The sequence below is a fragment of the Rhodnius prolixus genome, unplaced genomic scaffold (genome assembly GCF_049639745.1).
Source record: "Rhodnius prolixus isolate KJV_2025 unplaced genomic scaffold, Rpr scaffold_2, whole genome shotgun sequence".
In the NCBI taxonomy this organism is placed as follows: Eukaryota; Metazoa; Arthropoda; class Insecta; order Hemiptera; family Reduviidae; genus Rhodnius; species Rhodnius prolixus.
In genome coordinates, this window is record NW_027411592.1 from 63,366,893 (window position 1) to 63,381,503 (window position 14,611).

The 14,611-nt window shown below is 35.3% G+C and overlaps 2 protein-coding genes across 6 annotated transcripts in view; one reads left to right on the forward strand and one right to left on the reverse strand.

Annotated features, from left to right (window-relative positions):
• The window catches only part of LOC141450155 (uncharacterized), a 35,444-nt gene extending 30,909 nt beyond the window's left edge, over positions 1 to 4,535 (reverse strand). The window contains exons 1-2 of one of the 2 annotated variants that reach the window (XM_074120296.1): positions 4,397 to 4,535; positions 4,017 to 4,164 (exon numbers count right to left, since the gene is read on the reverse strand). In XM_074120296.1, the coding sequence (XP_073976397.1) occupies positions 4,017 to 4,022 (6 nt within the window). In that variant the 5' untranslated portion in view covers positions 4,023 to 4,164; positions 4,397 to 4,535. Of the gene's footprint in view, positions 1 to 4,016 lie in introns of both variants that reach the window. The other variant, XM_074120295.1, reaches the window with a different exon arrangement.
• The window catches only part of hiw (MYC binding protein highwire), a 305,440-nt gene that overhangs the window by 77,630 nt on the left and 213,199 nt on the right, over positions 1 to 14,611 (forward strand). The window lies entirely within an intron of this gene.

Below are 14,611 nucleotides of genomic sequence, written 5' to 3' on the forward strand. Positions count from 1 at the left end.
CTGATTTGTGCACCTTTTGTCGTTTAATCAAACCCTTAATACTTAACTTTTAGAACTGGAAGTTTTTGTTAAAGGTAGAGGAAGTGACACGTTCCACACTTAGCTCTCAAAATATGAACTTCCGGTTGGTAAGCCTATTTCTAAAATTTCCAGACGATCACAGTACACCTTCCTACTGGGAGGAAAAGGAAGTACATATATAGAATACAGAGAACAGGAACAGAAGAAGTTTATCCTCCCAAAATTGTGCATTCCTAATCATCCCAGATTATATAGTTCCAAGTTGAATTCCTTTTCTAGTGTTTGTGTTTGGAACTCCCAAATCAAGACGGATTATCGGGAGCCCGATCTGACCTTCTAGATTGTTTACGTTTCAGCAAACACAGACCACTCTCGCGTCTCGTATCTATAAATAGTATCGGTTCACAGTTTAGTGTAAGTTTGTGTAGCTCTTCTAATTGCTTAGTAATTAACTACGAGTTTATTTCTATTTCTACTCAAGTCTACTACTCTATAGAATTTCCTTTATTTAATTTTATATTGTTACTTTTTTTTTTGAAACATGGAATTCTTACTTAAAAGTAGTTGACTTCAAAATTGTACACCGATATAAATGACGTTGAACCCAACTTAGACCGAGGGAACCTCAGAGCACGTACTTCCGGATGAAAACCGGAAATAGAAAATTTCCCTCAAAATTCCCAATACTTCCGTTCGCCAGCAGAGATGGAGAAAAATAATAAAGGTAATCAATCAAAAAAAAAAAGCACCTACCCTAATGATACCGGCTGTTACAGCTGTTCGGTTACCATGGAAACTGTGCTGGAAAATTGAGGGATGCATGCGCATCTACTTTTTCCTCAAATTCGTTTTTCTTTCCTCCTATCACTTACTCATAGAAGATTAAGAATTATTGTGATCTCTTGCCAGATTTTCGTATTACATGTTTTACCGGAAATATCCGATCATTAACTTCCGCCTGAGATTATTAAGTGGTTATTAATTGCTTGAGCTCAAAAACAGGATAACTCTCAATAAAGCTTAAAGTGGTCCTGTAATCTGTCTTGAATTAGCTGTAAAAAAAAATCTAAACCAGAAGTGTGCGCCTTTGAAGATTAGAGTTTTTATGTTCCGATGATTTACTTATAATTTTTTATTATATCATAAGAGTTATAGGAGCTGTTAAAATTTACGAGTTTTACAATAACAACAATACCGGAAGTGACTAATTTTCTGTAATTTGTTTTTCGTGATTTACTCGGAAATCTATTGAGTTGGCAGTTTTATGCTTTATCGTCTAATGTAAGGACTTGAAACGTTTTTCCTGGGAAAGGGATTGTTGAAGGGTTTCCGAGTGGGTGGGAAGTATTCGGGAATTTTACAGTTCTGCCACACACACATATTGTGTCACTATGAATGAAATGAATCGGCTAACATGCTGAACATTGCTGAAAATGCCCCTCCCCCGTACGTATGTTGACAGTTAAACACGACAGAGTCTCGTATCAGTTTACTCGTCATAGTTTCTGTTTCGTATTGTGGTGTCAGGTTATATAGGTGTAACCAGTGAGAGGAGAAGACTTGGTGATGATGTCAGTGCTGCCAACCCACGCTCGAGCCACTCATTCTAATCAGTCTGCTACCGCCTTATCTATAGGAGACATATTCTTTTTATCGAATACCTCTTCTAGATTACGTGCTTTCATGTGTTTCATTCTATCAAATTATGCCTTTTATTTAAAAAAAAAAAAATATATATATATTTTTTGATAATTTTTTTTTGGTATTACGTAACAGGAAGTAACAAAATGATGTGAAAAATTTGGAAACTGAATCATGACTGGAAATCAAGGGTTACCTCAATAAGTAGGAGAAAGATTTCCGTTTAAAGAGTTCGTCTATGATCATGGCAGCCCAAAAAACAGAACTTGCAGCAAGCTCGGCCTGTCATTACCCGGAAGTATTCATGTCTTCAATTTTTCCTGAAGGATCCCCACCTCATTGGCTCCCATTTTAGGGCATAGATTCCCCCAGACTTCAATATTATTAAGAATTACCTGTAAATAGGTAACCGGAAATCGCGACTAGGTTGTGTGGTTTTGGCGTTCTAATCTAAATTGAGTTTGTCTACTACAGTTTTGGCGTCCCTGGAAAATAAAAATTAAATAGGTCTGTAATAAGGACACGTTTGTGGGAGAGGGCTAATCTTCCCTAAGTAGGGGCCATTTTGCCCGTGACTCTGTGGAGTTTCTTTGATATGGTTCCGAAGGTTACCACTTTGAACTTCTTCGTTTATGCACTAAGTACGCGTAGATCTGAAAACTTTGTTTTTCCCAAAGTATTCGGACAGAATGAAGCATCCCTCCTAAAGCACCAAAGTGTATAATGAGCATCAAATCTTACGTTGTTAAATTTCCTTAGTTCGAGGCGCCACGGTAGCCGAGCGGTTATAGGCTAGACCCGCAATACTTAGATGTATTGTTGGTTTAGTGGGTTCGATTCCCTAGGTCTAGGCCTTGGATTTTATTTAATGGTTAATATGAGAAATTTATAGTAGAGTATGTTAGGCGGTTAAGAGACTAGACCCGCAGTGCTAAGATGTATTGTTGGTTTAGTGGGTTCGATTCCCGGTCTTAGGCCTTGTATTTTATTTAATGGTTAATAAAAGAAATTTATAGTAAAGTGTGTTTGCTAGTCGCCTCCGTCCAGGACACCTAATTGGTAGTTGCACGTTAAGCCCCGCCTGAAAAAATAGGCGATTACTTGACTTTTCCTTAGTTCGAACTATAAAATCACCCGGTCAGAAGTGTGCACATTTCCGGAACGTTTTCTTTTTTAGCATTCGTACATCGACCTCTCTGATAAAGACCTTTAAACACTTTAAAATTATCGCTCCTGCATAAACCACGCGTCCCTCAAAAATTCTTTTTTGTTTAAGGAGATGATAATACATTGATGCAATCCAACTTTAGTTTGAAGCAAAACCTTGGGGTCTTTATTGTTTATTATAGGTAATTAAAATAAAGTGGGCAGAGTTAATGGGTAATTTGTCATTGAAAGTATTATTGTGTATGTGTGGCAGTAGTTTTTCTCTAATCCGTGTGAAAAGTAGATGTTACGATCGTGTAAATTTGCTATTTAGTTTCCGCCGGAAATACACGGTTTATGATCTTACTGGTGTAAGGAAAATTTGTAGTTTTGTGTGTCGTCATTCCAGTGTAAATGACGTTGACTGCTCTTTTGTAGAAGGATTAAATATTTACCCCCCCCCCCCCAAAAAATCCAATTTACTTTAAAAAACATACTTTACTATAAATTTCTCATATTAACCCATTAAATAAAATCCAAGGCCTAGACACCGGGGAATCGAACCCACTAAACCAACAATACATCTTAGCATTGCGGGTCTAGTCTCTTAACCGCCTAACATACTTTACTATATATTTCTCATATTAAACCATTAAATAAAATCCAAGGCTTAGAACAGTGGAATCCACTAACCAACAATACATCTTAACATTGCGGGTCTAGTCTCTTAACCGCCTAACCTACTATAATATAAATTTCTCATATTAACCCATTAAATAAAATCCAAGGCCTAGACACCGGGGAATCGAACCCAGTACCACAATGCATATTAGCTTGGCAAAGTCTCAAATCATGTGATTACATTTGTGTTGTAGTAAAAGTCTTAACTGTATTTCCCGAACTGAAAGGAAAAGTCAGCCTAAGGAGCGAATGTCCAATGTACCACCAAGCTAACCGCCGAAGTTATTGTTTTTTGAATTTAATATAAGTAAGAGGGTTGCTAGCGACGTCTTTCCTTTAACCATTGCTATAGTGAAAATTGACTACCCCTTTCAGTTCAATTGTATTTAGAAAGAAGTCCTGGTGAGTCTGTTCTCCTCCCCCCACACAGGATGTATCCCTGATCCCGGTTTCCTTTCCCAAGCTTTCATCCACAGATTTCATTCCTGTTTATTTTTCTTTCCACGCAAACATTAAGTTTTTTTTACCTGCATAGGTTCAGTACATCTGCAGTAAACTTTCTGATCACAGCTGCAATAAGGTAGATCGCAGATTGTTGTCGGAAGCGATCCTGGCGGATGTAGTACACCAGATACTCGGCAGTTATCCGTTAACAATATCACCAGTATTATTGTGCTAAACACCAATGATGGCACCATTGAAAAACCAATTTTCATAGATAGATAAAATTTCATTAGGAAACACATTGTTTTATGTTTTTTTAAAAATTTAATATTCCTTATCTTAGATATTTCACAAATTCACTATCGAAAACCATTTTCGATTTCACATAATCGAGAATTTTTTGTTAGGAATTCATTTTTTGTTTTTATAGAGAAATTATTAAAAACAGAAATCAAAAAAACACCTTTAATCGATGTTAATTAGCTTGTTGACACAACCGATACTCCAACAGTGAATATCTAAACGTGACTGGCGCGGCAAAATTCATTTATCTCTGGCCCCCACCACTACATCATGGTGCCTAACACCCTCTAGACAGCTGGCCGCTGTACTACTAACTGTTCGTTGTGGTTTTTTAACTCGGCTAGCTTCAAAACTCTCCCCTCCCCTCTTATTATTTACGAATATAGACGATGTTTATCGAGTTTATACGAAGTTGATGGTTTTTTTTTCACTTTCTCTTCAATTTTTTTTAGATTTATTGCAATCGTGTCAAATTTTCTAAATTGTTTTCACACAGGAAAAGTGTGTTTTGGGGGTGGGGCGAGGGAGAGTATTGGTAATTAACTCTAATCGATTATCTAATCGAAAATTGATTTTCACAAACAACAATTTCGGCTTTACAAAATCATGATATACAAACTTGGAAGGAATATCGTTGCTTTGCATCTAAAAACCTTTCGATAAAATGTTCTTTCCGGTTTTGGGATTTCCTTAAAAAAAATAAAAATAAATAAATAAAAAGTCATTTTAACCCCTTTTTATATTATACACTAAAGTGATAACTTTGGAGCAGAGGTCGGCCAAAGTGGTCTATATAGACCTCCAGGGGTCTATTTTAAAAAAGTAGCGGTCGAAGAAAAACAATTTCGAACCCAATACAGTTGAACCTTGCAAAGAAACACCAGGCACACACCCATCTCATTAATTAAGAAGCAATACTTGTAGTTAATTTTTCTTATTATTTAATAAATATTAAGGTATTTAAATTTCAACATTTAAGATATTTTTCTTAAATCTATTTTGTTACACAATGTAAAATTACTTTAATAAATGTTTAAAATCATTAAAATAAATTGAACAAACACAGCCAACCTAATGGATAGTTTTATTTTTACTTATCTGAAAATGACTTTTATGGTGGGGGTCGATGGAGATTTCGAAAAATTATATAGGGGGGGTCCATGATCAAAAAAAGTTTGGCGACCCCTGCTTTAGATGGAAGAATAAATCACTGAACTCTGCCCTAAGTCTTCTTCATCCAATTGTCTGTCTTTTACGTATCTCATTTCTAGTGCAAATGGTAGTTGTAATTTTTTCGAAAAGTGTGCATTTGATACAAAAATTAAGTTGTCTAAAAAATGGTACTTTTTTTTTATCTTTAGTTATTTGGTTTTTGGAGAAAATCTATGTAAAAGTTGCATCGTCAAATTAGAAAAAAAGAAATTTCAGTTTAAAGTATAATGTCAAGGTTGAGCCATTATTTATAACATTATTAATTAGGCAGGTAAATATGGTGGCAATGGAAGGAAGACACTTTCAAAATAGACCACTAAATGAGATCATTATAAAGATACGTCAGTTTATAGTAATGACGTAACAATGCTGCATCTATAAACTATAGACCGAAACTTAAGTGTGTGCGTCATCAATAAGTGGGTGAAAGTTGGTATTCAGCTGGAATGGGGTTTTGAATTAGTGAGGGTAATGTCTCCAGTGGGATTCCAGAGGATCAACTTCCTCATCCGTTGAAGTTGGATGCCGAGGAAGGGAGGAAGTTCCCCTAGTTTGGTTTGACAGCAGGAAATTCACACAGTCTGCCTTTTACCTGGTGCATTCGTGGTAAATTTCACAAATTTTTTTTTTATATTTTTCACGTAGTAGGTGTCGTGGACGGAGGCGACTAGCAAACATACTTCACGGTTAATTTCTGATATTAACCATTAAATAAAATCCAAGGCCTAGACACCGGGGGGATTGAACCCACTAAACCAACAATACATCTTAGCATTGCGGGTCTAGTCTCTTAACCGCCTAACATACTTTACTATAAATTTCTCATATTAACCATTAAATAAAATACAAAGCCAAAGACCAGGGAATGGAACCCACTAACCAACAATACATCTTAGCATTGCGGGTCTAGTCTCTTAACCGCCTAACTATAAATTAATACTTTACTATAAATTTCTCAAATTGACCATTAAATAAAATCCAAGGCTTAGACTGGGGGAGTCGAACCCACTAAACCAACAATACATCTTAGCAGTGCGGGTCTAGTCTCTTAACTGCCTAACATACTTTACTATAAATTTCTCATATTAACCATTAAATAAAATACAAGGCCTAGAGACCGAGAATCGAACCCACTAAACCAGCAATACATCTTAGCATTGCGGGTCTAGTCTCTTAACCACCTAACTATAAATTAATACTTTACTATAAATTTCTTATATTAACCATTAAATAAAATCCAAGGCCTAGACTGGGGGAGTCGAACCCACTAAACCAGCAATACATTGCGGGTCTAGTCTCTAATGAACATGTTTAGCGTTGCTAAGCCATTATGCTTAGTCAAGGCTAATAGTGTGTCAAGTTCCAACAATCGTGTACTGGTTAGGAGCGCTGCTGGAATAGTTAGGGAATATTCCTCCGCAAAGTCAGGTCTTTATGGGGACGCACCATGGGGGAGCCTAAACAAAGTGTGATACGGTCTCAGCTTCCGGTGGAGATTCAGTTTTCCCAGCTTTTTCAGGATTCACTCACACACGCAGGCCAATTTGTCAACAAACACACTTTTCCGGGCCTTTTTTTTTTCGACTTCCAAACATTTTCCCAGATTGGAATACTTTTCCGCTTTAACTGGTTACAGGAAGTTGAAAAAATAATACAAGTGCTGGTAGTTGATAAAAAAAGAGGAAAGTTTGTGACCCTTTTTATTGTCTCCACTGAATGATGTGCACACAGTGAGTGTGGCCACTTCCTGGGGACGTCTTAGTTCTTCTTTATGAAGGTTCCCTCTCTAAGAAGAGAAAATACAGGGACCAGCTGCTGGGATACCCAAGTAAAAGTCAGCACTATATTCTTCCCTGATCGATTGGGATACGTGTGCTGAGTTGAAACTTACTCCTACTTTATTGCGTAATATATATTTCAGCCCCTCGGCTTCCAGGAACGTGCCCTTTATTGTTTTCAGAATTCAGGGAAAAAATTTAATCAGCGCTAAACACTGTCAGGAATTCTCTTAATATGATTTTTCTTTATACTTGGAATTTTTACCCTTTTTATTAACTAAACCAGATAAGAGGAACTATGGCGATCTTGTCTGTACGTGCGTCTGTCTAAGGAGTGTTTTTTCTGCATAACTTGGACGAAAAAATGCCGGAATTTCCGATTTGATATTTCGGTTAGGTTTTAAAGAGCCCGACTACAGCTTTCTGGTAAAATCATCCAACCGGAAATGCCTTTTTCCTTAAATTTATCAGGTTTTTTCCTATATTTTTCCACGAAAATGGCTTCCGTGATTTCCTTTTAACTTGTCATGCTATTGGCATTAATTAGATTTAAAATATTTCCTGTAAAATAATTAACCAGAAATATCGATATAAGGGCACTTTATGGTGCATGGATGTGGAGTTACTTTCTCTAAATTACCCAAGACAAATTCGGCCTACCGGAAATGCCTCTATAATGAAGAGGTTTGCCAGTTGTTTTGCGAACTTTTTGGCATTTCACGCTTTTCTTTTAACTTATTCTCGTTGTCCTGATGCAGATCTACATTTTATTGAAACATTGTTTCCGGAAAATTCTTCTAATAAGGGCTCTTCTGGGGGAGGGGGTTTGGTAATCTTTCCTCTAAACTGCTCAAGTGGGTTAAGTAAAGTAATTGCCTATTTTTTCAGGCGAGCTTTACGTCCACTACCAACTTAGGTGTCGTGGATGGAGGCGACTAGCAAACATATTTACTACAAATTTCTCATATTAACCATTAAATAAAATCCAAGGCCTAGAGGCCGGGGAATCGAACCCACTAAACCAACAATACATCTTAGCATTGCGGGTCTAAACTCGTAGCCGCTCAGCTACCGTGGCGCCTTAAGTGTGTTAATTATGGCCTAATCACATCTGTCAAGGCTAAACGTATCGCTGGAATTTTCAATTTTACAGGAACCTCCTCGAGCGGAAGTGCCACTTACTGACCACTTTACTGATTTTTCATTAGACTAAAAAAATTTTTTTTCTCTAAAATTAGCAGTTTTGAAGAGGAACCATATTTCTGTAAAAAAAATTATTTTACTGTGCAGACAACTAGCAGTATCTGGTATAGTGATGATAACTAGTAACTCCGTGAGTGAATAAAACCAGAGACAGTAAAAACTAAACGTTTAAACTCATAACGGCTCTGAGTTCGATTGCTGTTAAGAGGTTAGTTTAGTAGTATGTTAGTGGTTCGGCAGATGTAGGAGGATAGCAGAGTTTGTAACACGGCCCCGTACCCCCAACATCCTCTACATCATCTACGCCGTATCTCTCTCTGGAGATCAATCGGCCAGCCTCCCCATCTTCGGGGGTTGTCACTATGCCAACAGGAGTTCTGTTTTCTCTCATCCCTTTTAGAGAAAGCGTATTATAGATAGAAATACATCTTCATCATCATCTGCTATATGGTTTTAACCATTTTCAGGCGTCTCCTAGCTCAAAATTTTCTTTGCGTAAAAAAAACTTCCGAAGTTTTTTTACTCGAAAGCTGTAAGAGCGTAGTAAAGTTTTTTTACTCAAAGCTGTATGAGCGTAGTTGAGTTTTTTTACTCAAAGCTGTAAGAACGTAGTTGAGTTTTTTTACTCAAAGCTGTAAGAGCGTAGTTGAGTTTTTTTACTCAAAGCTGTAAGAGCGTAGTTGAGTTTTTTTACTCAAAGCTGTAAGAGCGTAGTTGAGTTTTTTTTTACTCCAAGCTATAAGAGCGTAGTTGAGTTTTCACTGGAGATCATACCTTTCGGATTATTCGTAAAGTGGTACGAAGCTCGTGCAAATTTACTTCCGGTTTTTCTTTTTTTTCTTCTTCTTCTTGCTGGTCTCAAGAACCCATTTCTTTCCCTGACTTCCACCATTAAACAACTTCCAATTATCTTGGCCTTTCATTATCTAATCTCTTATCTTCCACGTCCAAGTGTGTCTTTGTCCATATTCTTGGATTTGTCTTAGATTATTTCGGTCAATAGCTGTTCTTTGTCTCAGAATGAATCTCTCGCCATCATATCATTTCCAGTTTCTATATAATATGGGCAAGGATAAGAATATGGGAAAATGTATGAGAAAACATTGAGTAACATAAAAGTAAGAGAAATGGTGCAAGAGAATCAAGATGTATTTCTTCTTTTTCTTCAAACGCTTTTTTAAAAAATAAATTTCAAAATGTATTAATAAATTAATTAATAAATGAATAAATAAATAAATAAATTAATGAATAAATGAATGAATAAATTAATTAATTAATAAATGAATAAATAAATGAATAAATAAATTAATAAATGAATAAATAAATTAATAAATTAATTAATAAATTTCAAAGGTCTGTTATGCTGGATAACATCGTAGTGCGCATGCTTATTGAATTGCTGACCGGTTTCGGATTTTCATCCACCATCAGAGGAAGTAGAATAATTAGTTTGGTGTGTAGAGATTTCGATTTCTTTTGTGTTTCTGTTTCGCACAACCATTCAGAGTAGGTTTTTTTGAAAGTAGCTATGGAAATAAGCGGGAAAGATATTCCCCGCCAAATTCGTAGTAAAAAAAAAAAAAAAGCGCGCAATACATGATGCATTTTCTCCACTATCCCCCCTCCACCAACACCTCGACATCATTTAGCCACTACCACCACCTCATGTCCATGGCACAGTGTAGGGAGATCGATCTGGAGGGTAGACAGTCCTACTAGTGATGGGCTATACGAGTCCGCCTGTGGAATCATTGGATTTGAATCAACTCCAGGGTCGGAATCGATTCCAAACACTCGTTCATCGATTCCAGTTGCCGTACCTATCCTATGCTTTCGTGCAAATATCATGCAATTTATTAAATATTTTATTAGTACTTAACTTCATCAGTTAATAACAAAACTACATGTAATTTGCAACAGTTTTAAAAGATATATAATATCTAATTGTTATTGACAACATCAAATAAAATTAGCTTTACACAAGAACAAGATTTAAAACAAAGCAGTTTTGTTAATATCCAGCAGGACCACTGGGAGGTTGAAGTTACCCTGCCAGGAGGGGAAATGAAATGGGAAGGAAATAAGGTTGTTAAAGGTATCAATGATGTTAGTTGGACCTTAAAATATGTACATGCAAACAAATTAAAATATAACAATGAACATAAACTAAGAAAGATTAACGAAATGAAATTATATTACTAAATATTTAATAATGAATAAAACTAAGCCGTCTATATATATATATATCCCAATACAAAACAAAATGAATAATTTTTATCACAGACTAGAGAAGGATTAAAGTTTAAAGCTACTTAGAACTTAAGAAATTAATTAATGTAAATTTTTATTCAGAAATAATATCATAGAAACATTGCTCGACTTTAATCTATTGCGTCTGTCAACTAATATTTGTCCAGCTTTAGAGAAAATCCTTTCGCAAGGAACTGAAGTGGCTGGAATGCATAATCTTTTCAAAACAACGTCATACAATCTGGGATATAAGTCTTTCCTCTCTCTCCACCAATCTAACGGATTGGCTTCTCTATTTAAAAAAGGTTCTGCCAAATATTTGTCTAATTCAATTATACTGGCAGATACTGGGGTCTGTTTCGCGTTTAACGTTTTAATTTTTGCATCGAATTCCCGCCAAAGACTAGAAGTAGAAGTTGTGGATGATGGAACATCGGTAGATAACGAAGCTTTCGGAATTTGAATAAATGATAATTTAGTGGCAAGAGAATGGTACATTTTCCGGAATTTAACGTCGCTCGAAAAACCTTCGTTTTTAAATCGCGGATCTAAAATCATCGATTGACCTATAATTTCTACCGATTCTAAATTGGAAAACCGATTTGAAATATTAGCGCAAATTACTCGAGCCATTGATTGTATTTCAGGTCTGTAATTTGTGTGCAAAAATTTTGAAACGTGATCGGTCATAAAGCGCGAGAATATAATAATTTTAGAAATTGTTATATAATTTTCCGAACTTACTTCGTCCGTAATTTCATTAAATATCTGCAATAATTGAACCGCGCTCTCTAATATTTCCCAATCGATTGTTGTTATATTATGTTCACCCTGTAGATTTAATAAAGCTATGGTCGCGATCAATGGCTGTTTGGTTTTTAAAACGCGATCAAACATTATAAATGTGGAGTTCCAACGAGTGGGGACGTCTTGTTTTAATTTTAATTTTGGGAAACCCATCTGTGTTTGTGTATTATGTAGCTTGGTCAGAGAATGAGAACTTCTTTTAAAATATTCTACTAAAGCTTTAATTTTGTCGGTCGTTACGCGAATTTCTGCGATTCCCGAATGGACAACTAAATTCATTGAATGGGCAAAACAAGAAATATGCCTCCAATTGCACTGCTTTACTGCCGAAACAATATTTGCACCATTATCAGTAACAACGGCAGTTACTTTATTGGTGAGTTCCCATTCTTGGACCGTGGATTGCAGGTGTGAGGCCAAGTTATTCGCTGTATGTCGTTCAGAGTAACTAGTACACTTCAATAAATGTGTTTGTAAATTTGTGTTTTGGTCTATGTAGTGGGCAGTTATAGCAATAAAGCTTTCATTATTCACCGATGTCCAACAATCAGTTGTTAAACAAACGGCATTTACTTCGTTGAATTTACTTTTTAATTTTGATTCTTCCCGCTTATAAATCATTGGGAGTAAACTGTTGGATATATACTTTCGTGAAGGTACATTATAACTGGGGCAAAGCAATTTAATTAATTTTCTGAACTCTTGATCTTCAACAATACTAAAAGGATGATATTCTTTTACTATCATTTTGAGCAATTGTTCATCAATTTCCTTGGACTTACTGGGGTGCAAAGGTTTGATTACTTCTACAAAGTCAGTCAAGGATTTTTGAATTACCGGAGCCTTATGGGCAGATGAAGAGAGAGGAGCGACATCTGCAACTTCTGAATGGATGGAAGCTAAACTAGTAGAGGGAAGCGAGCTTAAATTTTGAGTGTCTATAGAAGTTAAATGAGATTTCTTAACAGGGATCTCTTCAGTGCTTTGCTCTGTATTCTTTCTTTTATTGAATGATATAGGATGTTTTCTCTTCATATGTCTGAACAAATTACTAGTAGAGCCACTTGTAAAGCTAACGATTTCGTGGCAATACCGGCATTTAGCTTTGACAGAATCAATAGAATTAAAGTGATTCCAAATTTCACTGCGTTTTGGCATTTGTCTGAAATTAATTTACTAAAAATTAATAAAATATTAAATTTAAAAAATAAGAAACAATAGTAAAAAAGGCGATAATAACCCCGTTGTTGATGGGCAAAAATAAATAAATAAATAAAAAAGTAAAAAAATTAAACTAATTTATTAAATATTTTGCTTTTAAAATATTTTCAAATATTCAATAAAGAAAAACAAAAGATAAAAATGAAATAATTATTTAATTTAGGAAAATATTAGTCTTTGAAAATATTTTAGAAATCAACAAAGCACACGCTCTTCAACTTAATTAAGATTTACCACTGGAAAACACCCTTATCTGCTTATCATCAGAAGACAGACACATGAAATATTGTTATCAGCACGAAAGATGAAATTGAAATGGCCCTTATTGCTATAGCTACATATCTAGAGACAAAAAAATTATATTACCTAAAGAGCGTACTTACTACAGACTCCCTCCCACTCTTATTACCTATTTCACAAACATTCGGCGATTGGAAATATTTTTTAGCAAAATATTATTCTATTTATTCTAAGCAGATTCTTAAGATGATTTTAATTTTTAAAATTTATTTTTGTTTATTACTCTTATAAAATACGAAGAATTTCAAATAAAATATAATATACAAACACAGAATGATTTAGTATGCAGGTGGAGTCAGTCGTCGTTACCATGGTAACGGAACCGTTAAACGACTCCGGTTCCAGCTCCAGCAATTTCTATTGGCTAGAATCAGTGAACGAAAAAGTGGAACGAGTCCGGTTTCAAAAGGATTTAAATCACTCCGGATTCGACTCCACCAACTCCAGTGGATTTAACCAATGAAAATGCTAGAGTTGGGCCGGAGTCGTTTAACGGTTCCATTACCATGGCAACCACGACTGACTCCACCTGCACTCTAGATCATTTTGTGTTTGTGTATTATATTTTATTTGAAATTCTTCGTATTTTATAAGAGTAATGGACAAAAACAAAATTTAAAAATTAAAATCATCTTAAGAAAGCGTTATTATGTTTTTTGTATTCAAATGAAACGAATATTTAACTACAAAATATTTCCAATTGATGAATGTTTGTGAAATAGGTGATAGAGTGGGAGGGATACTACAGTAAGTAAACCAATTAGGTAATACTACATTTTGGCTCAGTTTTACTTTGACCGTCATGCGGACATGTACACGTTTAAACTTACGCCAATGAAGATAAGAGTAAGAGTGTCCAGCGCTTAGTTAAAGATTAAGCACACAGCTTTTTCTTTTTGTAAAACAATAAGATAATATTTTAAAAGCTTGATATTCAATTCTTATTAGATAAATATTGTGAGTAATTATAATTTTGTTTGAAGGGTTAGAATTTTTATGGAATACTTTCCTACCCATTTCCGTTTCTCTATATTGAATCCTCTTGAAGCAAGTTAACTCCAGTCTTCCAGTGGTCAAGCTAGATAATGACAAAATTGCTTTAATTTATAATTGACTAGCCTATTTTTGGGTTAATATTTGTGTTACGTTGTTAATTTTATATTTATCAGAGCAATTGGAAATTAGGGATAGTACTTAATGTGTGTAAAAGAAATATAGTTTTGTTATTAACTGGAAAAGCTAACTGTTAATGATATATTTTAATAAATTACGTGACATTTGTTCTTATGTTTAATCGTTCCAAAACCTCTGCTGTCTCATTTTCATTTTAATTTTTTTGGGGCGGGGCGGAATCACTTTTTTTTAAAATAGGGATTTGAATCAACTCGTTCCACCATCGGACTCGTTCCAGTGGAACGAGTCCGTTCAAATAGCCCATCACTAAGTCCTACCACCACCTCTTCTAGTGCCTCGCACTAACCGGGCCCATATCTTTACTGCAGCAGTTCGGATTGTTTTACGAACTTTCCCGAACATTGCCGTATGTAATATGGTGTCCAGGCCCAACACACCATTACGCTCGCAATATAATTAATTTAATAAGT